Raw genomic sequence first — 23,144 nt, 5'->3', positions numbered from 1 at the left:
AGTCGTACAGCATGACATTTCTCAAGACCACAACATCAGCCTGTAGCATGGAAAATTCCCAGCAGGGCTGTTTTTGTTTGTTGTTTCTTCAGTTTTTGTGTGTGTGTGTGGGGGGGGGGCAGACATGGCTGCTGCAAGAGTGCCAATTGGATTACATTTTTACAACAATCAGCAGATGTGTGTATGGGAAAAAAAGACAAAGCAGCTCTGTTTATTTTGATCAATTTGTTCAATTGAAAGTGCTTAATTTTTTAGCATACTTTTAAAACGATTGCTTGGCATTGGGACACAAATGCTCTCCCCTGCTGGCAGTGTTTACACTAATGAGAGGGAGTGAAATTGAATAAAGTGCAGACTACACGTGGAAAAAGGCACAGCCACACCGATGTCTAAACCACATCCGCATGTTGGGGGAAAACAAGTTCTGCTTAGCATCATTTAGTGAATGGATAACCTTAAATCTGCCCTCTTATCTTCATTACTTAATAATTCATTATTTTTTCATTTCATTTCATTTATATTCCTTTGACTGTACTGTAGGAGTAGGAACTATTTTAGTGGCGCCATGCAAAGTAGTCGGCAAAATGAGGGTCGTTATGTTCGATGACAGTTTTCCTACACTCACTCAACAGGATTTGCATGCTCTGATGATAATGTCATACTTTATCAAAATAATACTTCAAAACAGGAGTCCACAACCTTTTTTCCTCCGCGGAACGGTTCGTACAAGTGCATAACGTTTTGTACGTGGTCTGTTTTTTACTCATTTTGCCGAGTGAAATAATTAGCATCTTGCCGGTCACTTCAAAACAAAATGTTTCTCAGCCTCGAATGATGAACAAAAAGAACGTACTGCAAGTTTTTTCTTTCATCTGTGCAGTCCGCCGCAGCCTGGCCCAAAGTGTCCCGTATCGGTCCGCGGCCCGGAGGTTGGACAGCACTGCTTTAAAACACTATAAGTGATTGGGAGTTATGTACTTCCTCTTCTAACAAATCAGATTATAGTTTTAATATTGTTTTAGCCTACTGAATAGTCGAGTACTACTGATTCATACGTATGCATATCTGAATGAACTATCACTTGTGTTTTGTTTTAAACATTATAACAGATCTTAAAACTTTATAAAAATGTTGAAAAACCTACCTGGTGTGTCATTGAGATAGTTCCCCATAGTCCATATCAGGCCATTTAGTTTGTCATCGTAAAAAAAGGTAGATTATTACGATTTGATAGTGGCATACCACGAGGATAAAGAATGCTAGTTCCTCAATCCTGTCATTTTTTCCCCCCTGACATGTATTGAAATCCAGCCAGGAGCAAATGTTTGAGTTGAGACTTTGGTATGTACAACCTGGCCCGGGGGGGGGGGGGTGTAATCCAGACTTTAAAGCCAATCCCCATATCAGATTTTGAAAAATGGAATATACCTGGTATGTAAGATGCCATATTCAGTTAAAAAGATGAAAGCATTCTGTGTCTGAAACAAAGGATGTGCTTTTTCTTTTTTTTTGCAGCAGCAGCAGCAGCAGACCTAAATTTCCTCCTTTCTGCGACATGTACAAGTCAACACTCATAAATGCAGACGGAGGCTCCTTTTGTCCGCCTCCCTGAAATACACAAACAGGCCCTTGTTCTATAAAATGATGTATGCAATGAAATCCTACTAAAGTAAAAGCAATTCCTAAATGTTTAAAATTCCAAAGCCGCCTCTGAAATGAGTTTTCTTTTGTCCCTCTTGATGACCAACTCACAAATCAAACAGATAAAAAACATTTCAAATAAGCATTTTTGTATGATGCCTTGCTAAAACATTGCTTTATCAGACGTTTTAGTTTGTCGCAATTATGCTCTTCAGTATACATGTAGCCCTGTTACTCAAATCTTTTCAGCCACCTGAGGAAGAGAAAAAAAAGGTGTCGCTCACTTTTGGAGTCATGCTTGACTAAGCAGAGGTGACATCAGGTAAACCGAAGGCAACTTCCCATTTCTATTCCTCATAAGTTGTCAATGTTTTCAGTTGTAATGGAGCGCAACAATCAAACCAGAGCAGCCTTGTTACGCACACAAAATTGCAGAACGCAATCAAAACAGAGAAAACTACTTATGACAAATTAAACGTTGCCAGAAAAGAAATAACATGATTGTTGGCTACTTGTTCTTCTAGGAAATACCAAATCATGACGGTTAGGAGGTGCGCAGAATATATCTGGATATATTGGTAGGATGACGCCGGGAATTGAGTATAGAATAAAGAGATTTATGGATGTGGAAAGGGAAGATGGCGTTAGAGATGACTCACTGCGGCAACCCTGGAATAGAGTTAAGCGGAAAGGAAAAGCTCGTCATGAGCACCACTTTTACTGTAATAAATGAGAAATGAAAAACCAATGCCATGGCAAAAAGGAAAAAAAAATAGCTTGCTAAAGGTCAAACTCCACATCGGAATTATTTCAGTTTACTGCATGATAAAAATAGAGCAGAAATGTCAACGCTGAATGAGATATTGCAGTTGCTAACTTTTATTTTGGAACTAAAAATTATGTTTTAGTGATCAGTGCACCCATAGTTTCTAACTTCAGACAACTGAAGAGGAGCAAAAAAAATTAATAAAAAATAATGTATTGTAAACATTGGAGTATTCGTGATTTGCTAGAGACAGAGACATCATCCACATCCGGAAAATGATAAAAACAACTTTTATTGTATCCGTAAAAAAAAAAAAAATCTACATGCAAAACACAGAGGCTCATATTCCAGTCCGGCACCAAAACACGTGTCACATAAGGTGCGGCTGTGAAGAAACAAACATGAAAGAACACGAATTGCACCGATTCATGACTATGCACTAGTGAAAGATATGGGGGGGAAAAGTGATTTGTGACCAAAAAAAATAAAATCACACTGACAGTCAACATTGTGATCCATTTGATTTGATTCCCCACAGTGAAATATCTGAAATATCACCAATTCAAATTGAAATATTGAAATTGTCCGGACTAACACGGAAACTAACTTGGTGCCATGTCTAGCTAAATGCTTGTTTGGATATAAATCATATATTATTCATATAAAAAGGTTTTTAAAACTACATCGGTACAAAGTATAAAACACTGTTCCAACTTGAAGACCAGGGACATCATGTCAACATTTCCATCTCTTCTTAAAAGAAAGTCTGTGTCGTTATGTTTCTCCCCTCTACCGTCGTTCCACTACAAACGTAACGCAATATAACACAAAGAAAGTCAATTAGCTTCATTTCAAGATCCCACCCATCTGACAGTTGGACTGTGATGAAAAGTGGATCACATCTAGCTTGTTTTCAACAAAACGCGCTTAGCTGCTCAGTGCACTTGCTTGGTAGCCTCCTTCGACTTGTCGTTGGCGGCGACGTTGGTGAGCCGCACGCTCTCCTCGGCCTCGGCGTTCCTCCGGTCGCGTACTTCTCCCTCCTCGTGGAAGCCAACCATCATCTGGTAGATGATCACGCCGATGATAGTGCCGAGGAAGGGGGCAAAAACGGGCACGAGGAACCAACCGTTTCTGACACTGCAGAGCACAATTGAGACGAATTGTGAGTATTTTGCAAGCGTCGTCAACAAGCGCTTCAAAACAGCCGACAATGATTAGCATTGTAAGGAAAACGCGCGCTTACGTAAAGACTTCAACTCCCCAGCCGGCCATTGCCGTAAAAAGACGAGGTCCGAGGTCTCTGGCGGGATTGACGGCATAGCCAGAGTTGAAACCCATCGACAGGCCAATGACCAGAACCACAAAGCCCACGGTGAAGGCCTCCAATCCTTGTGGGATGGGATTATTGTAGGGATCAACAATGGCCAGGATGCAAACGATCAGTGCCGCTGTGCCAATAATCTACAGAAAGGCAAGGATGGAAATAGGGTGAGTTGGAAGAACCACGACGCATTTTATGACAGCCGTTGCGCAAATTCTTGCCTGATCAAAGAAGCCGTTGACCAGGGTGAGATGTTTTCCAGGATAGGTGGCAAATATTCCAGCCGTGGCATTTGGGCCAGTGACATTGAACGCACCAGGATGGTCCCACAGGGCATCTGAATGGGTTCAAAATCAAGAAATTAACGTGATTGCCATCTGCCCTGGTGCTTTCCTTGCAGCTGGTTCCTCAGAGGGACATTTTGACGATTTATGTTTTTTTAGGAATGTTTACAGTTTAGTGCAGATCCAAGTTAGGATTGCTTTGCCTTTGCTGTGGTTTAGAGTGCCATTTTAGTTTGATGTTTTGTCTTCTTGGAAGCCTGGGGCCTATTGGCTGGGACTGGAGTATATATTTTTTTTCCTCCATCTATTGAATCATCTCTATTTTAGGATTCCTCCATTTCTTTTGAGTAGTGTGGGTGGCTTTGGCGAGGCATGTTGTGAAAAAGTGATCACAAGTACAATACCCAATGAAAAGTTTGCTCACACCTCATTCAGTGATAAAGGGTTGGGCTAAATTTACATTTTGTCATGTTTCTTTTCCTTCCTCTTTGTGGTTTGAGACACTTAGCATGAAGTATATACTTTTGTTAGTTTAAAGTTGTAAGAAAAACGTGATTGATGATAAATTAGGACAAGACATTTTAAAATTGTTTTACGCCATAAAGTATAATGAACACAAACAAACAATTCCAAGAAACAAAATCCTTACCATAGTACATTCCAAAAATGATGGCTGCACCGAAGAAACCGCCGATTGTCTGAAAGAGGAAGTACATGGGGAACTTTCTCCAGCGTTCCCTCCCAAGCAGGCAGAGGGCGAACGTCACGGCGGGGTTCAGATGTCCTCCTGTGATGAGTACAAAGACTGTGAGCAGCCATGCTACTTTGAATACTTTTGAGGAAAAAGATCAATCACATACCTGATATTTGGCCACAGACCAGGATTCCCAAGGTGGCGGCAAAGCCGAAGGCAAAGTTGACCGTCAGAAACAAACCGTGAGAACCACTACTCAATACCAACTGGGCCACGGCACCGCAGCCAAACATCTGCAAAACAAGTTGGCGCCATCAACTACACAGCTCAAAACTTCAGGTTGAATAGTTCTCCAAAATTCTTTCCGCAATTTACATGTGCACATATTCACAGTGTTGAGCGGTCAAGGCCAAAAATAAACATATTTATGATCAAAGTTTATTTCATAGTAGGCTACCAGTCGCAGGTACCATTCGTTTGAGCTCTTCAGAATGAACCGTGCGGGCGTCTGTGCCGTGTGAGTGAACGGTCTCTTGGAGTTGGGTTGAGCTAGCCAATCAGATCTCGTGACAGGAAGCAGATCTCACACCGAAGGTGACCAATGAGTCCTGTGATTTGATACTTACGCGGCGACAGTCAGAAAATCTCAAATATATTCTTGCTTTCCTAACCCAAAATGGCAGAAGGAAGGGAAAGTGTGGTTTGGATTGCGGATATACTTGCTAGGCCATTTTCAAGACAGACCTTTCAAGAGAAGCTAGCTCTCGAGGGCCGAGGTCGTCCAACAAGTCTCTGTTCTCCAGTTGGTTCAAAATGGTGCTGCTCCCTTTCTTAACGGGAACACGTAAGAGGGAGCACACAACTCTTATTCTAATTTGGAGTCCCTTTTAAGATTCTAACTTTCAATTTTTTCCAATACCTCTAAACGGTTCCTCCCGGCATTACCTTCTCTGAGCTGCCCCTTCCCGACACTCCTGCCCGGTGCCTCAGGTCAGCTCACCGGCTGCTTTTCAAGCTACCCCAAGTCGATGAGGAAGCTCTGCAGGGTTGCCAAACAATGGAATGACCTCCCGCTGCACATTAGGCAAGCCCCTTCACTGTCCATTTTTAATTCTTTGGCTAACAACATTGAATGAGACTTGCGTCTACTGCACTTGTTTACGTTTTTTTTTTTTTTTTTTTTTCATCAACTTTGGGAGGCTTTTTTTTTTTTTAAATCAGTTTTTGTTAAACTGCCTTATGTTCTGTGCACTTCTGTCACTTTGCTTCTGCTGTTGCTATTTTTTATTTTTAATACAAATATGATTGTGATGATTTTAGAATACAATGTTTCATAATCAGTTTGCCCTATGGGAGAAGCTCATCCCAAATTTTTCTAAATCCGATCAAATCAGAGGTCAATCAGCATCGTGGAATGGATTGATAGCGTCTTCAGAGGTTCCTCTCCTGTCCATGTTATGGTAATTATATAATTTGTTATCCGGTCAAGGTCAAGCCAAAGTATAATGATCACGATCACTGGAGGAACAAAAAGCTCATTCAAAAGAGTCAGCTCAGAGTTATAGAAGCTTCATTGTGTTCATATCATCATGTCACGACAATCAGACAAAAATTTCATGAATGTTCGTTTGGTCGTATGTGTTGAGAAGATGATTCTCTCCAAACCAGTAATTTTCTGCACATGAAACATTAAAGCTGAGCACTTACTGCAAATGTTTTTGTTGTTTTGGTTTTATCGGTTGGTTAAAAAAATGGCTGGCCTGAAACCTTAATTTTGCAATAAGACCACAGGACGCACCTGGATTTTATCATCTCAACACCCAGATGGGGCCACTCATTAAAATACCACAGAAATGGTGCTTTTTCTTTTTCCGCCCACCCCGATGCAGTTGCAGGCTGCTTCGCTAAGTTTTGAAAGTCGTACAATATTCCACTGAGTGTGCAATGTTGAACCATTTTGTTTTCAAATTGTGGTTCGCTCACAGCACCTCACCGCTTTCCAACCAAAGTTGGAACGGACTGATTCAGCAAGTTGGCACAACAGACATGCTTCAGCACTCTGGATGAGCTTATAATTTAAAAAAAAACAAAAAAAAAACATCTGGTAGTCTTTTTTTTTCCCCTCTGTGAGTTCAGCAAGTAAAAATGGAAACCTATAAAATGCTCCATGCTCTGCACCATCATCATCATGCCTTGGTTAGAAACTCAGAAAGGTGATGGTCAACACAAGACAATATTTTTCAGTGCAACAACATCACATCTGTTGATACAGCCAGTCTCCATAAACTGTCAATTTGCTTCTTCTTTGGTTAACTCATTTATTCCCAGCTGTTTTCACGAAAGGAAACACCTCAATCACAGCGGGTTTTTTTTCTCTTTTTTGACTGATTTTGTAACGCCTGCACAATATTGTGTTCTAAAGATAAAAACATGGAGCTATGACGCAAAAAAAAAAAAAAATCAATTAAAAAAAAAAAAAGGCCATGACGTATAAATACGTCTTTGGGAGGCAGGGACTACAATTTTGAAAATGTAAATATACGTCTAATGGATTGAATGAGTTAAGAAACATTTAGAAAAGCAGGCTTTAGAAAAATTCTGTAAATAAACAGCATGCTCACACCTAGAGTGTCCACACCATTACTTTTCCACGGTTCACTCGATCGATTTGTCACCAGGAGAAAATCAAGTTTTATCACCAGAGCGAGAGGATATTAAATGACACTCGGAAGTCAAATACTATTACGCAAACGATTGTTCTGCCTCCGCACCTCGGGCTTCCATTTAAGTGTGTCATCATTAAACTCAGGCTGAGCCCTATATTACCCGTAAGACAGTTTTTTCTTTTTTTAGACAGTAGCTTTTTAAAATGCTCACCCATAAAATTGGGTGAAAATTGCTCCATCGTTTTCTAAAGACAATTATTGTGGAAGTCGGTCTTGTGAAGAGGACATCTTCCCTTGGATCCTGGTTCCAAGTTTGTTTCGCATTGTTTATATTAGATGCACTTGGGTCAATAGCATACAAACCTAACATTGACAAAGTTACAATTCAAAGAATGTTTGCCTTTGTAGTGCGTTTGGCCTATACAGAACTCGCAATTGACTTTGCAGCCTCACTTGGCAAATATTGCCACAGAAAATTGATAAAAAGGAACATTGGCTTTCAGCGAGTAACTGATTATACTGTAGTATAATAGAAAGTGTAGAAAAATGACTTTGGAAAGGAGGTGGCGCATATTGTTTAAACATTCTTGACACGTTCACCTTTTCATTGAAAGCCGTATCAGTGTTTACCACACTGATACCATACATTTTTTCCCCTTAGATTTCTTTGCCACCTTAATGCTGCTTGTGTATTTATCGGTTGTTTCTAAATGAAGAGTACGTGAATATTGCTGCTGTCCTGTCATAACTTAATTTCCCTCACCCCAGAAGCACTTACCACAAGGATGAGGGTGCCCAGACATTCTGCCAAGGCCTGGCGAAGCAGAAGATTGCGGATCTGGAAAGTCTTGGACAATTTTTCCAAGTAGATCTTTTGTCTGCCCATGTTGTCTTGTTCGTCGGCCACCGGGTTAGCGAAGCGCAGGTTTCGCCGAGCAGATGTGAAGCTGTGGAGCTGGAAGGACCAGACTGGTCTTATAAAGAACAGAGTCTTGGACTGGGCCGCTGCCAATCCTGAGGGCAGCCACACCCCCCTGCCACACACGCCTACACGCAGCGCCGGCACGTCACCATGTGATTCACAGACAGGTTTACAGAACATGATTTTACTGGAATGCATTTCCTAAATGCAACAGTTATGTTACACATGTGCAGCATTTCCTATGCACAGCTTCAGGTTAAAGCACTACAGTTTAAGTAATTTGTTATTCACCAACAAACTTTACACTTTATTGCCAACAATCTCATCGATTATACTACATTCATAAAGGTTTTGATCAATTAGGAGCGCAGACTAATTCAATAATTTGGGGTTTAAAGGAGATTTATAAATAACTACATATATTGCTATGCCAAAATTGTATTTTATTAAAGTTATATGTGCATGCAAAAAAAAGAATCAATTGATACATTTAGCATTCAACAATGTTGATCTGTTGGCGATAATTGAATACATCAAGTGAGCATTATTACAATGAGGGCAGATTGATCACTTATCAGATTGACAGGTGTACCTAATGTTGTGACCATTGTGTTTTGGTTCCTTAATTTTTTTTTATTGGCAGGGATTCATATTTGCCATAATGTTTCACGATAAAATTGACACCAAAGAAATTGGATGCAATGAAAGAATTACAATATTTTACAATCACCGTGAGCACATTGACAATTGATTAAAAAAAGAATTAAAGCAAAAATAGTTATTTAAAAAGTGGCCGTCTTGTCTGCATTATTCTGATCCTGTCGTGAAATGGTATGACCTGTTCTTTTGTTTCCCGTCTGAAACTTCATCAGCACACATTATTCTTCCATGTCCTTTCTCTGGTTTCAACCGAGCTGTGAGAACATGCCAGCCTTTAAGAGCCCATGTAGTTCATGTCTAGATCACATGAGATCTTTTACTCTTCGCTTGTGTTGTCTTGCCTGTGCCCATTTAATGGGCCAACACATAATCAAGTTGGATTAGGAGAATTAAATGCAGCTATTGTGTACAGGAAATACACAAAATATCACCACTGACTGAAAGGGGAAAAAAAGGTTAACTATCTTTTTCAGTTCAAGAATTGAACATCTATGATATCCGAATGGAGATTAAAAATTATGAGGATATTGAACAGAGGTGTTAAAGTACAAAAACTATGTGGTGACATCAGCACTAAAAAGCCCAGCAGGGATATGAATCATTTCAGTCAAAGTTTACCTGCGTCAGGAATCCTGCTCACGTCGGGCTGATTCAGGGGGAACTAGTGCAGCAAGTCGCAAGTACAGCTACAAGCGCCCAGTCTGAAATATAACAATGGATATAGAAGATTGAGATCAGGTGGTTTTGAGGAAGTTCTGCGCAGGTGTGAAACCCGGCCTTACATTCAAGTATAAGGTCAGCTACATTTGAGACAGTTCCTCTCCCACATGAACAGAGGGTAGAATATCCAGAAGATGGACTCGAGAGTACTCTTACTTTACAATAGGAATAAAGTCAAAACTATCCCTTCAAAAGAGGTACTTGAGTAAGAAAGGTAGGCTACTACTCAAACTACTATAGTACTGAGTCAAAGGTGAGTAACTTCTGACTCATTATTTTAAATCAGAGCAAATTGTGAAAAGAATTAAATAGAAATGTGCAAATTTAGATATTACCCGACATGATCACTCACTAAAACAAATGAATCAATAACAAATCAGGGCAAATTAACTGGCAAGAAATGTGTGTAAAGCCAGGGATGTTCCAGCTGAGTAGCACACGGTTGTTTCCGCTATGCTTTATGTAAATGAGAAAATAGCAACAACCCACTGCAGTGCACCAAAGTTATGGTTAAAGAAAACTAAACTCACTAACAAAAATTAAAAAAAAAAAAAAAACGAAAATTCTCTTGGAATTTTTTTTTAAGACTAATATTAAAACCAACTCTGAGAGTAATTCATGCACTCAACAGGTCGTATAAAATTATATCTTTTCCCTGGAAAAAAAAATAAGAAAGAAAATGAAAGAATTCACAAACCGATTAAAACTAAAAAAAAAAAGATAAAAAAATAAAAATAATTCAAACATGTTTAAATGAAGCTCCTCCCTCACTTCAACACAGTTTGAAAATGACACCACAGCAATATTTTTAGTTTATGTCTTTGGCCTGAGCACTTGAGCAAAGAATGAGGGTGAAGGTGGAGGAACGTTGTCTATTAATTCCTCATGTTTCAGTTGCGCTAAACCCAGCTAATTTATATATTTTAGGGCTGATTTGATTTGTTTCAAGGTCAAACACATTCCCTTCAGGAAAACCCAAATGATCAGTTGTTTGTTCTTTTCCAGGAAAATGTTGGCTCAACGAGCGCAGGAGGAAGTTCGGACGTGAAAACAATGCTAGCAACCACAATTATTTAGAAATAAACAATTGCAGCTATGTATGCCTAGGTGTTGCTTGTTTTGTTTTGAAGATGATTTCAAATGAATGATGAGCATGTGTCAACCAGATGTGTCTCTCTTTTGGAGGGGGGGTCCACATATTTTCCATTGTCATAAAAAGTCGAAATGGCACACTGCTTCAGGAAAGGTAGACGGTTTGAGAAACAACTTTTTAATGCCAACAAAGTTCGTGAAAGTGACCAATGCCATCAGCAGACAGCGACGCACACAATTAGCGGCTGCATGTCATACCCTTCACACATCTGCTTCCCGGTATGAAACACATTTCAACACTCAATCCAGGAAGTGTTTTTTTTTTTTTTTGTTCCTCCCCCAAGTTTGCATTAATATTCACACATGTTTACATTTCCGCCCATGACAAAACAAGCTCATGATTATTCAATGTGCAATTCAACTATCGTCACACAATTTTATAGCATTGTTGTGTTTCCTCGCGGACACGCATCTAGTACATTTCCACTTTCCCTATAATTAAGCAGTGCTGCTGCAGTCAACACACGTCACCCGTCAACAGCTGTACATGCTTTCACACCCCATGACATCCCAGTGTGTCAGCATGACAAGAAATTCTCCTTGACATGCTGTTGAGCAATTAACGAGCCGCCTAAGCTGCCAATCGGTCTGTTATTAATGTTGCAAATATGCCAAGCATCCATGCGAATATCAAATAAAACATGCAACTATAGTTTAACCCTGTTTTTGAAACGTAAATGAAACTCAGCTATCAAAATGCCGCTGACTGTGTGAACAAGGTCAAAAAATCTGTTGCACGTGAATGAAGTGAATCCACAGGAATTTTTTCAACACACTTGTGAAAAGTCATACGACTCACCCTTTTTGAAGACTTGACAGCCGCAGAAGAGAGGAAAGTGGAAGGTGTTTTCAGAGCAGCAATAAAACCACACATCCGGGTCATGCTCTTTCACTTGATATTCACAGCTGTTAAAATGAAGCCACAGCGTCTAAAATTGAGTTGCCCTTTCACCAACATGCAGAAGCATTTTCAGGTGAAATCGTACACCAAATTGCCAAAAGCTGTGCCAACCCGCTGGAGAAAGTCATGTTTAGAGCGCTTCCCATGTACAATTTTGCACATCAGTTAGACTCATTAAGGTATGGATATCCTCATTAGGGTCACAGGTGAGCTGGAGTCAATCCCAGCCGTAACCGAGCGGGAATTGAACCCATGCAGATCACAAGGAAATCCGGCAAGTGAACCATAGCAAAAGTGACAATTGAACAACAAATTTGATATCATCTCTGAATTTCTACATTTGATTCAAAGGAAATGTTACATCACATTGCAGATAACCCGAAGTTGAGAAATAGCACAAGTGTCTATTGTTTCAGTGATAATAACTTGCAGGAACAAGTCAAGACAAACTACTGGTGAAGTTGGTCGACCGAAAAAAAAAGCTGGAAAAGAAATAAAGTCTGTATATTTATTAGACGTACTTCAACATGATCATAAGCAGTTCTTTGCTTTGTTGTGCTTTCCCAAGCACATGTATGGAAATATGAATTTGTCAAACTAAAATGACCATCTTTCAGCCCTGGCCTCCACAGATTTGACCAAATCCTTCCCAATGATGTTGAAGTCCTCCAGGATAGCTTCTACATTGGGAACCGTCTTTGCTTCTTTGCCGGTTACCTCCACACTCCTGGCAGATATTTGGGACGTCTACAGGAAGCAGACAGAGGAAACATTTGACTATCTTAGTCATCATTTTTTGGCGATGGAGTGAGCACATGAATGATTGGATTTCTGCTGATCCCTTCCACGGGGAACTCTCAGCCACCCCAAAATAAAAAAAAAACATTTCTTTCATATATACAGAACTTCAGAAATTATGATTTGTGTTTAACCTAAATTGAGTTGCAATTATAATCATTGTTATCCACTCATTTTTAAAATGGCAAAGCACATTATTATTTAAAAAAAAAAACGTTGTCAAATTTGTCATCTTCTTGCAAGACTAAACATACAAATGACATTTTCAGTATTTTATTCATACATCACCTCCAAATTTATGAAATGTTTAAGAGAAAATGTCGCCTTCTTACTCTTTATGAGATTACTTTGGGCGCGAGAACATAGAGAAGATTCTTTTGGGGTGTGGAGCAAAAACAAAAGTGCACAAAATCCAACTTAATGCTCAGCGCATCATCGGTCAACATTGAGTCACCGCTTACAAATGGAGCAGAGAGGAAAGCCTTGCTTGCCTGTGACTGAAACAAGTATTTTACCTTAAAGGGCAGAGGAACAAAGGCCTTTGGCTTCCATAAAACAGCAATCACAGTTCCACCGTAGGGGTCACAGAAGAAAAGGGCCATGTCTCCGAACGCGTCCTAAACAAGACCATGATGATGTTGAATATCAGAATGAAAAGGAAGTATGCAAATGACCAATTGGGTAAATTTCAGTGACGTAAATGCATGGACCAAGAGCGCAATGTACCATTTCATTTATTAGCACGGAAAAGAGAAGAAATATTCTGGTAGTTTCCATAATGTTGACATTGGTCGTAGTTGGTTTCATGTCTATTTTTACTGATTGTACTTCAGTTTGTTGGCAGAAAGGCTCGCAGTTATCAGAGCCCAGCTTGCACACGACACTCACCCGCAGCTCCGCCAGGTAGAGAGTCACAGGGTTGTAGTCGGTGACGGGTATCTTCCCACCCGAGGCGAGTATGTTGCCGGGGGCGACCCCTCTGCTGAAGTTGACGGCGGGAGGGTCCACTGCCTGGCTGAGCAGCGGAACCTGCTTGGGGTTCAGGTGGATCAGTACATCGTAAGCATCCAGAGGAGGGCGCATGACCACCTGGGCATTGATATGCATGTATTAAAAACATCATCACTTCAGTGAGTGTTTATTGTTTTGTTTTTTTTTTCTTCCTCAAACTAACCCTGACATCTTGGATTTGACTGCCATCCATGAGCTGCTGTTCCAGAACTTTGAGACTCTCAGCAGCCACCATCACCACACGCTGCAGCATCTGAGGAAATGCACGCACAAAATAGGCATAAAAATTGGAAATGTATTTACGTCTGAATACTCAAGGTGACACGCAAATGATTGCAACAAATTTCCCAGGATGAATAAACTCTGATCAACAATTGCCCAATTTGTTTCAACTTGTCTAGTTGCAGGGAAACGTGAACGATTGAGGACGTGACTCAATTTGTGCTTGGGGCTAAATTGACCACATAGCTAAATGTTAAGTGAAAAACTGCTAACGTCATTTAATTTATGCATTCAGTTTGTACTTCGAGATACTGAAAGAAAACAAGATCTCAAGATTTCAGTTCAGCGCGTGTTATTAGTGAGTTTTGGACTGGCGCCACTGGAGGTTGGTGCATTTTGTCTTTCAGAAGAACAATGCATCAAGTCCTATGTTAACTGTAAATGTTGCTAACTTTACAGCGATATCATTTGCGTTTAGAATTATTTCATTAATATGACTGTATTTATTCTACATTTGGATTTACTAGCAATCTGTGTTTATTCTTGATCTCCCAGAGAAACACGCGCACACGCACAAAGAGAGAGGAATTGCATTCTAAGAAATTGAGTAGAAGCGGAAGCTTCTTCTGGGCCTGTTCAGGCCAACATACAGACCTGAACTAGTGACAAAAGAAAATATTTCCACAAAAGCAGGCACTGCTGCCACGCAGTGAGCCTAACTATAGGAAGCAAACTACACTTAAATTTTTTTTGTGTGTGTTGCCACTTGTTAATTTATGTGATTCTGTTGATTTTCTCAGTGTGAGGAGTGTCGTTCTAATCCAATTTTTTTTGGGCAGTTGTGAATTTGCTGACAACCCCCAAAAGGCCACCTCAGACAGTAACGTGACCAAACACAAAGTTCCTGCCCTCCGGCCCCCCTATAAGAGGAGGCTGCTTGTGGGCTTCTTGTAACATTGTGGGGAAGAGTGAGGTGGAGCACGGAAAGTTTATCTGGGTCAGCTAGGCATCATGAGAGGCTGCTGTGTGTACCTGTTCTGCACATTGGTGTGCATCACCAAAAGTTTTTACGCCGACGCCGAGCTCAAGACGGAGGAATACAAAGCGAGACATTTGCGATATTTTATGACCGCGGACGGCAACGAAAAGCAATTGGTGAGCACAATCGTTAAAGAGTCATGCACAGAAATGTTTTTGGGAGATGGAAAATGTTGACCCTGCTGTTTGTTCATTTATTCTTAACCAGATCAATGATTTGCATGACGTTTTGGATAGACTTCAGAAAAATCAACTTTCAGCTCTGAGAAAAAAACACGGCCACCTTCCCATGGTATGTGATATGACGACGTCTGTTTGAGAATACTTGTAAGTAGCACTCTGACTAAATTGTGCATTTTCCTTTTCAACAGTGTGATCCAGGTGACCAGTGTGCGCTGAGGAGAGGCTCCAGGATCGGGAAGCTGTGCGATTGCTCCCTACCAAGAACATGCAATTCTTTCTTGCATCGGTGTTTATGATCCTACGACTTCTATCAAACCTCCAAAATACATCTTAAGCTTAACGCTCACTTTAACTTATGTATTCAATTGACCGTTTCATGTTGTAGCTATAAATCTGTAAACAAGCATATATTTGTTATAGTTTTATAGTGTGAAAATATTTATGCTTCATTTAATAAATGATTTGTACGGATTGAGTGTTGATTCCTCTTATATTTGTTGGTCCACTGACCTGGACAGAGGGGGCTCGCTTGGTCCACATCGAAACATTTTTGTCTTTAGGCGTTGCTATAAACATGACTGGTAGGAACTCCCTGGAGGCCATGAAGTCATTCTTGATCTCTGTGTAGTCGGCCGCTACACGTGAGGAGAGGCGCACAACAATCACAACTTAGAAATGGCAACGAGCAGGATGCTAAAGTATGTCAGATGTGTAAATAGAAAGAGGTCAGCAATTGTTTGTTTTGCGTGGCTATGTGTGACGGTGCCTGCCTGTGAGCTGCTTGTTGAGGTTGACGACCAGCGGGTTGTTCCTCCAGTCAAAGGAAGAGAGCAGATGAAGGAAGCGGAGGAAGCCCACCTGAGGTGAACTGAGGAAGACGGGGAAAATACATTCACATGACCGACATAGCGAGAAGAAAAAAAAAAAAAGAAGGGCAAAGGAACACAAACAAGGCTCATGGCGTCAAAAAAGTTACCCAGGAGGGGTGAATGGTGCAGGCTGCAGGAAGATGTAAGCCACCAGGAGATCCGCTGTATCCTCTGTGATATCGTCACTAAAGAGTTGGGCGCCGAGCCAACGTTTGGCCAGGCGACACACTGCCCCGAAACATGGGTGTTGCTGCTGAAGCCTAAAAAGAAGAAAATGAAAACAACCATATTCTTGACCGCTTTTAGGCTTAAATTGTGCGTGAGCCTATAACACAGCAAATTTAGGACTGGACTGAGTCAGAACACGGCTGCCGCACACTGAGCGCCACAGCCAAATGCAATTGCGCAATAAAATTAGACTGGTCAATAACAGATTTTAATCAGGGATGTCTTTTTGTGTCCCTGAACATATTTTCACACTGGTTTAAGAATAAAGGCAAAAAAATAATTATTTAAATAATTGGGGGTAAAAGAAATCTGAAAATCTACCATATGTATAAAAGGTCGGCGCGTGTGTTACAATTACATTAGTGTCACCTATCCATCCATTTTCTAAGCCGCTTCTCCTCTCAAGAGTCACGGCGGGTGCTGGAGCCTATCCCAGCTGTCTTTGGGCAGTCGGCGGGGTACACACTGGACTGGTTGTCAGCCAATCGCAGGGCACACAGAGACAAACAAACATCCACACTCATACTCATACCTAGGGACAATTTAGAGTGTTGGATCAACCTATCATACATGTCTTTGGAATGTGGGAGGAATATTTTATATGAAAGCTATCGTGCTCAGACCTAGAGGAAAGAAGTGAGAGTGGGATACTGGAAACCATGTTTTACCCGTGAAGTGTGCTAGTTAGTAGAGGCTTGTGTATGTTGCTCATCTCCAAGCTCTGAGCCTCTTCGTTGTCCCTGACAACCAGCAGTCCCGCAGGACTCACGCGCTCCCTCAACACTTGGGGCTCTCGATGGTATGCAACCTGGATGCGGAATACAAACCCATCCTAGAAAAGACACACAAAAAAATGTTTACGCTGCAAACCTCCAGTCAAGTTTAAAATCAGAATCACAATACCCTTTATAGTCGCAGAGATGCCTGCACCTTGCTAACAATTAAAAAGTACCTTCCAAACATCCAAGTGCGTGGCACAGGGTCTGCATGTGTAATTATGCTGCTTGTTGAGTAACTCTCCCAATCGGATGTGGAAGGCAGCTCGGATATGGCGGATAGCGATGCGGTCGTGAGGCCACTTTCCACTACCCTCCATGTGACAGATCACTGCAAGGTTACCAAGGCATCAATCATACTTTGTGACGCTTCGACACACCAGTCAGGTGACAGAGTTGATAACAGCATCATATAAATGTAGCTGAAGAGTGCTTGTTCAAAACACTAATATGGTTAACAAAAACTACAACAAATATTTGCTTTTATTGCATACTAACCTGTGATGGGGTTAACATAAGCTGGGCAAGGTTTACCCTCTTTTGGTACCAGCAGTTGGAAAGTCTTTTGTTTGTCAAAGAAGGAGTAGTCGAATTTCAGTGGCAGAGGAGGAAAAACCTGCAGAGCATGGGTTGTGAATTTTAGATGAAAACCAATGTGTATTGCAGTATGCATTCCTCAGAATATGAGATCACCTGTGTGTATCTGAGTGACGGATGGGCTCCTTGCACTGATGTAATGGACAGTGGAAGACCCTCCAGTTTCCAAAGTTTTCTGCTCAGATCATCATAAGACTGAACCACACGCAAACTTTCCTCCTCTCCTGTACTCGGCACCTGAAGACAATGAGAGGTGGGGGACCATGAGGTAGACTTGAATGAGTTCTAACACAAATGTAGTTTTTAGCGCTGTGTTGACTATCCATCTCTTTAGGGTGGCTCTAGGAATGTTTGTAAAAGTAGCATTTTAATAGCATTTAATATTCACATTTTTTTTTTTTACCTGACTTCCCGTTTTGATGACATCGTCAACAATTGCCCCAACGTGTCGCACACAAGACTCAGGGATGTCTGCATGTCTGTTGGGAAAAATAATACATTTAGAGGAGCGGGGCGCATGAAGCTATGAACATTTGGTTCATTTCATAACCCGACAGTGAGAATCAAGATTCGCTAATTTACTCACAAGCTGAGAAAATGAACTGTTTGGCCGAAAAGAAGAGAAGGAGGCTTGTGAGGAAATGCAAAGTCACGTGGGTGAGTTTAACATGTCAAACTACTTTCACTGCATGGACAAAGTATTGTAATACATCGACATTAAGTCCATAAAGGAAGTGAAATGGCCATTCGGCGGATTTCTTTTCATTCAAGTTTGCAATATATTATGTGAGAGATTTTTTTTCTGTTCATCACTGAAGTTGCAAGTTCTTGTTGCAATATCACACTGAATTTGGAATACTGTATAGCGTGATTACAAACTTTCTGACCATTCAGCTTAAAAACTAACATTTGCTTAAATATCAGTTCAAAGTCGTGGTCTAGAAAAATATAATACTTACAGCTGTAGTAGGTGTGTAATGATCTTTTGTGGTACCAGCCGTTTCTGGCAAACACTTTTTCCTTCCCACAGGACAGCCTCAGTGATGCCGCCGTCGTGAAAACGACGGAGCTCCGAGCGAGCACCCCAAAGCTGTCGGAACTCAGCCGCCTAACAGAAAAAAAAACACCATCTGGGAATTGATTTGAGCAGAAACATCCCTGACACACAAGTTTAGGAAATTCACTCAATCATTTCAAATTACATTATTGAAATAATATTTGGATGTATCTTGGCCCAAATGAGGGCAAAGTTACCTTAGTGCTGTCTGCTGGAGGTCCTCGTTCCAAGACAGATGTTGCCAGCTCAGGCCGCAACAACAAACCAAAGGTGAGAGGCGGCTGGTCTTTGTACTTTGGGGGTTCGCTATCCAGCGACCACTGAAACAAAACGATCAAAATTAAATTATCACCCACCCATCAATTTTCTGCTTCACCAGTCAATCACAACCCCACATTCACACCAGGGCTGGCCGATTATGGGAAAAATATTAGTCACAAATATTTTTGATTGATATAGAAATCACAACCATTCAACACTCTACAACTCAAAACTCCCCCATGCCTATTCATGCCTGCACATTGAACACTTTATTCTTGATCACTATATAGTTTTTGTGGTCATGTGAAGTTCAAGTTTCTTGCTGTTTCATTCTATTGCTACATTGCATTTTCAAACCAATTTTGAATACTGAGTAACCCGCCAAACCCGGATAAAGATACATGAACCCACCTCAGGTTCAGGGGAAAGTGAGTGGGTGAGCAGGCTGATCCTTTGGCCAAGTCCTCTCTGCAGCAGCGAGAGTATAAATGGGAGCACCGTGTGCACATAATTTCCACTGTGGTCCATCAGCTCACTGAGGAAGTTCAGCTTCTTACAGCTGGACTGCAGTTTGACAAGTTCACACAATCTAGGTAGGACATAAAGAGCATCCAGACTCAACATGGGAGGTTCAAACAGAGATGATCAGTTTGAATTGTTGATGGAGAGCCATACTGGAAGATGTGGTCGCTGGTCCTCATCATAGGTTTGGGGGTCATGAGAAGGCTGTGGAAACCATCAACAGTGGGGTCGTCCCAGAAGTGCATGGACACCGAGGCCTCATGCTGCAGCTGAGGGATTTGTTTCAAGTGGTTAAAACTGGGACCCGTTGAGCAAATGTTACGTTTCGAGTACAAACTGTACCTTCTTATAGGTGCAGGCCGTCATGTCAGCACACAGGTTGAGATGTCCGGACGGATCAATGAACACAACCTGGAATGCATCGTGAAAGTCTGCAAGTGACGGCTATGGGATAAAGATGAAAAATATATTTATTAAATTTGAAGGGTAAATGGACAAATGTGAGTGATGTGAAAAGGTTAAAATATTTTCACGTTCAATATGGACCACTCACTGCTGTCGAGTCGGGATCTTTGGCCAAGCTGATTCCATTCATCGTCAGGTCTGCTGTTGCTGGGAGTTGGAGGAAAAGAAGTCGAACAGGATCTAAAATCTGATTCTGATTGTAGTTTTGCATTAAAAGCTTTTCATCCACATACCCAGAAAGTTCAAAGTGTTTCTCAGCAGCTGATAGGCAGTCATGGTCTTGCTGATTCTGTGCATGGTGAAAAGGTACGCCAAGAGCATGGAAGCCAAAAAGCCATTCAAACACCCAGTGCCCTAAAATGAATATGAAAGAACTGCACAATTGGTTACATCAGATATTTCAAGCCATCCGTCATTAGGTTTAGGGTGAGCCAAAAATTAATATTCCACATTAGAAAAACACACCTGGTCAAGCTCTCGCTGACGGAGCCAGACTTTGAGCAAAGCTACCCCGTCAGAAAAAGCGGAGCATTGAGCGCTCACAGCAGACAGAAACTGGAGGTGAGCCCTGGGCAGCAGATCACCCAGAAGGGAGCTATTGTAATGTGGAGTGGGAGGCTCGCTGGTCTCTGCAGGGAAATAAAAAAAAATAAAAATGAAAAACATTAAATAAATCATTTTAAAAAGTGTGACAAAAGACATTTTGTAATTAAGTCTGCGTGTGGCAACGATAACAATAAATCCAGCAGTCTCACCAGATGGTGATTTGTTCGCCCCGGTATACCAGTCTGTCCTGATGTTATTCATTTGAGGGTGGAAGCGTCTGGGCTTGAAAAATCCAGGAGGTGGACAAGCATGAAGGCGGACCGTCAAAATGGATGAGTCTTTACCTACAGGATACGACAAAATGGATGCAATATTTTACATAATGTGTATGCTGAGAGTGACAGACACACAAGCCCACTCTGACTTGGGTTGCTCCATCTAACACAGAGATCTGCTCTTAAATAGTAAGTAAAGCTACTCTATCGCTACTAATTTATGCTAAGACAGTATAATTACCGTATATTACTGTAAGAGAACACTTCACCCCCATGAATATAAAAATCGAATGAAAACCAGTACATATGTCCCGAGTTCTACATTAAGATGGAATTATTAAATCACAACGTAGTAATTTACGCTAACACAGTTTAAAATCATACTGACAATATGAAGAAGACTTCTAAGACGTAAATATTGTGAAATAAAATAATAGCCAGTGAGTGAGAATGGTAAGAAAAGCGCCGGCTTTCTTGTGCGAAACAATAGTTTGCAAACTCCAAACTTTGTAATGTCATAAACATTTACCATGAGATGCGAATTAATAGCCTTACCAGGAGGACTCAGCAGCAAAACGGGTCGAAGCCGATTACCATGGAGGCAAGAGTAGGACATGGATCCAATGTCTGAGGAGGTTCTCAGATACTGAGCCAGACCTGCCAGGTAGATGGCTCTTTTCCTGGGATATCTCTGGTTTAGGAAGTCTTTGGGGTGGAGGATATCCTAAATCAGAAATTAGAAACATGACTGTCCATACACAGACATTTGAAACTTGCAGTACTGCTCTGCTTTGAAAAGTGTGACTTACAGCTGGGATTGTGACACTCAGGTCCACTACGATGCGTGGTTTGGTGCAGGTTCCCAATGGGTAACTTCCAATTAGGTCAACGGAAGCAGGAGGCGCCATGTGGAACTTGCCTTTTTGTGTTTTTGGTAACAGGAGAATAGGGACCTTAACATCACTGGATAACCATGACAGGTCGTTTACCTGAGACAAAAAAAAATAATTAAAAAGATTATTCAGCCAAAGATGTGTATTTCCACTTTGCTACGGTTACAAAGGCAAAAATAATAGATTTAATATTTCAACATAAATATTGTGAGTAGAACTTTATCAGGTTCTAAATATTTTATTGAAATATCTCAAATATTTCATTTCCAACATGAAGGTTGGGTTAAACATTACTTATCCCGCCAATCCAACCAATAGAATAACACAGATTGACCGCCTCCATTCACAAATAAAGTCAATCAAAAATGTTAAATGAAAAGAGCCCGTCTCCCCCAAACTGCAATGTACATTTTTACAAAACCCCCTTCAGGGTTTTAGCTCTTCATATTCAAATGTTCTTGCATGAACTGTTTTTTTTTAGTCAAGACTATTCTAATATTTCACACAACTATATGTTCCTATTAGGAGCCAACTCTTTTTTGTAAACGCTTGACTTGACCCAATAATTTTCCACAATTCTGTTAATTCTTATGGACAGTTTTTAACTTACAGACGTTCTGCAATTTTGCACTGTTAGACCTCAAAAACATAACCACATTTGGGAAACTATTGCATACCTCCACCTCGGTTGAATGGGGTACGGCCCTCAGGAGTTTGGTGACCGTCTCAATAAAAGCATCCATTTGCAGTTTCCTGCGTTCACTGAGAGCAACTTCTTTCAGCAACTCCTCCATCTGATAGCGGTAATACAATAGAACATTTCAACAACACAGATTTCGAGTTGATCTTTCCCATCACATTCAAGTTGTTGAATCTCAAGTCTTACCTGCATTTTGAGCAAGCTGCAGTGAAATAAGCTCTCTGCGTCTTTCAGCTGGTTGAGCTCCTCCACTGTTGGGGGTCTGTATAGGTCGCTTCTGGACAACTTCACCGGGCGATATGCCACAACCTCGGAGTTACTCTTTTTCACTTTAATACGGGGCTCATTTTCGTCCTTGCCCTTCACACCATTGATCGATTCTGTTGGAATCATCTAATGACAAAAACAACATATCGCTGTAAAACAAAACAGTTTCACAAACTCTCTTCCAACATTTCAGTGATTACTTAATGCACAAGGGCCAATTACTTGTTTAGGCCCACATGATATTCAATTGTAACATTGAAAATTACAAACAACACGTTCACTATCTGGTCTTCATAAATTGTACGCAGCTTTATAAAACATACAGGTACAATATAAGAAGCTACGACGTGCGATTACTTTTCTCTTAAGTATGCAAGACTACATGTATGCAGCCCCTCAATATAGTACAGTAGTAGATTTACTGTGTATAGAGGAGCCCACGTTGGCATTTGGAAACTAAAATGGAATGTGAGCTTACCTCGACTGTCTCAGCAATTACCCGCTTCTTCTTCATGTTTAATACACACGAGAAATTGAGAGTTAAAGCTTTAATGTCTTTTTTGTTAAATCGACTCAGCGACAGACACTTCAACGTACTCTAACATGTGCACGGGTCATTGAAACATGCTCGTTGACCAAACTGTATCTGATTGGTCTGCAGTTAGTAGACGTGGGTGACGATTGGTCCAATGCTGGTAAGCTTCCG

At 40.9% G+C, this 23,144-nt stretch overlaps 3 protein-coding genes across 3 annotated transcripts; 1 reads left to right on the top strand and 2 right to left on the bottom strand.

Annotated features, from left to right (window-relative positions):
* Positions 1-2,497: 2,497 nt before the first annotated feature.
* LOC148343961 (aquaporin-3-like) lies at positions 2,498-12,082 on the bottom strand. Its single transcript, XM_088292135.1, has 8 exons — positions 11,629-12,082; positions 9,576-9,658; positions 8,154-8,422; positions 4,876-5,002; positions 4,665-4,802; positions 3,953-4,068; positions 3,654-3,871; positions 2,498-3,547 (listed from the first exon to the last, which is right to left on the bottom strand). The coding sequence occupies exons 3-8, from the start codon at positions 8,259-8,261 to the stop codon at positions 3,343-3,345; spliced, it is 912 nt and encodes a 303-aa protein (XP_088148261.1). The 5' UTR covers positions 8,262-8,422; positions 9,576-9,658; positions 11,629-12,082; the 3' UTR covers positions 2,498-3,342.
* Positions 12,083-12,224: 142 nt separating this feature from the next.
* nol6 (nucleolar protein 6 (RNA-associated)) lies at positions 12,225-23,100 on the bottom strand. The gene is made up of 26 exons (XM_088292122.1): positions 22,917-23,100; positions 22,358-22,564; positions 22,149-22,265; positions 21,388-21,567; positions 21,134-21,302; positions 20,513-20,647; positions 20,223-20,386; positions 19,991-20,111; positions 19,846-19,904; positions 19,635-19,736; positions 19,446-19,561; positions 19,182-19,359; positions 18,707-18,829; positions 18,412-18,560; positions 17,856-17,931; positions 17,549-17,689; positions 17,354-17,471; positions 17,032-17,186; positions 16,748-16,911; positions 15,959-16,111; positions 15,753-15,850; positions 15,493-15,617; positions 13,703-13,792; positions 13,417-13,617; positions 13,044-13,145; positions 12,225-12,477 (listed from the first exon to the last, which is right to left on the bottom strand). Exons 1-26 carry the CDS (start codon positions 22,950-22,952, stop codon positions 12,328-12,330), a joined length of 3,429 nt encoding a protein of 1,142 aa, XP_088148248.1. The 5' UTR covers positions 22,953-23,100; the 3' UTR covers positions 12,225-12,327.
* LOC148343960 (cocaine- and amphetamine-regulated transcript protein-like) lies at positions 14,747-15,377 on the top strand. Its single transcript, XM_088307328.1, has 3 exons — positions 14,747-14,916; positions 15,008-15,091; positions 15,171-15,377. Exons 1-3 carry the CDS (start codon positions 14,773-14,775, stop codon positions 15,276-15,278), a joined length of 336 nt encoding a protein of 111 aa, XP_088163454.1. The 5' UTR covers positions 14,747-14,772; the 3' UTR covers positions 15,279-15,377.
* Positions 23,101-23,144: the final 44 nt, after the last annotated feature.

The sequence above is a fragment of the Idiotropiscis lumnitzeri genome, chromosome 1 (genome assembly GCF_059441095.1).
Source record: "Idiotropiscis lumnitzeri isolate Australia: NSW breed Sydney's pygmy pipehorse chromosome 1, RoL_Ilum_1.0, whole genome shotgun sequence".
Classification (NCBI taxonomy): Eukaryota; Metazoa; Chordata; class Actinopteri; order Syngnathiformes; family Syngnathidae; genus Idiotropiscis; species Idiotropiscis lumnitzeri.
Note: the sequence above shows the minus strand (reverse complement) of the source record. Positions and strands in the feature narration are given on the sequence as shown.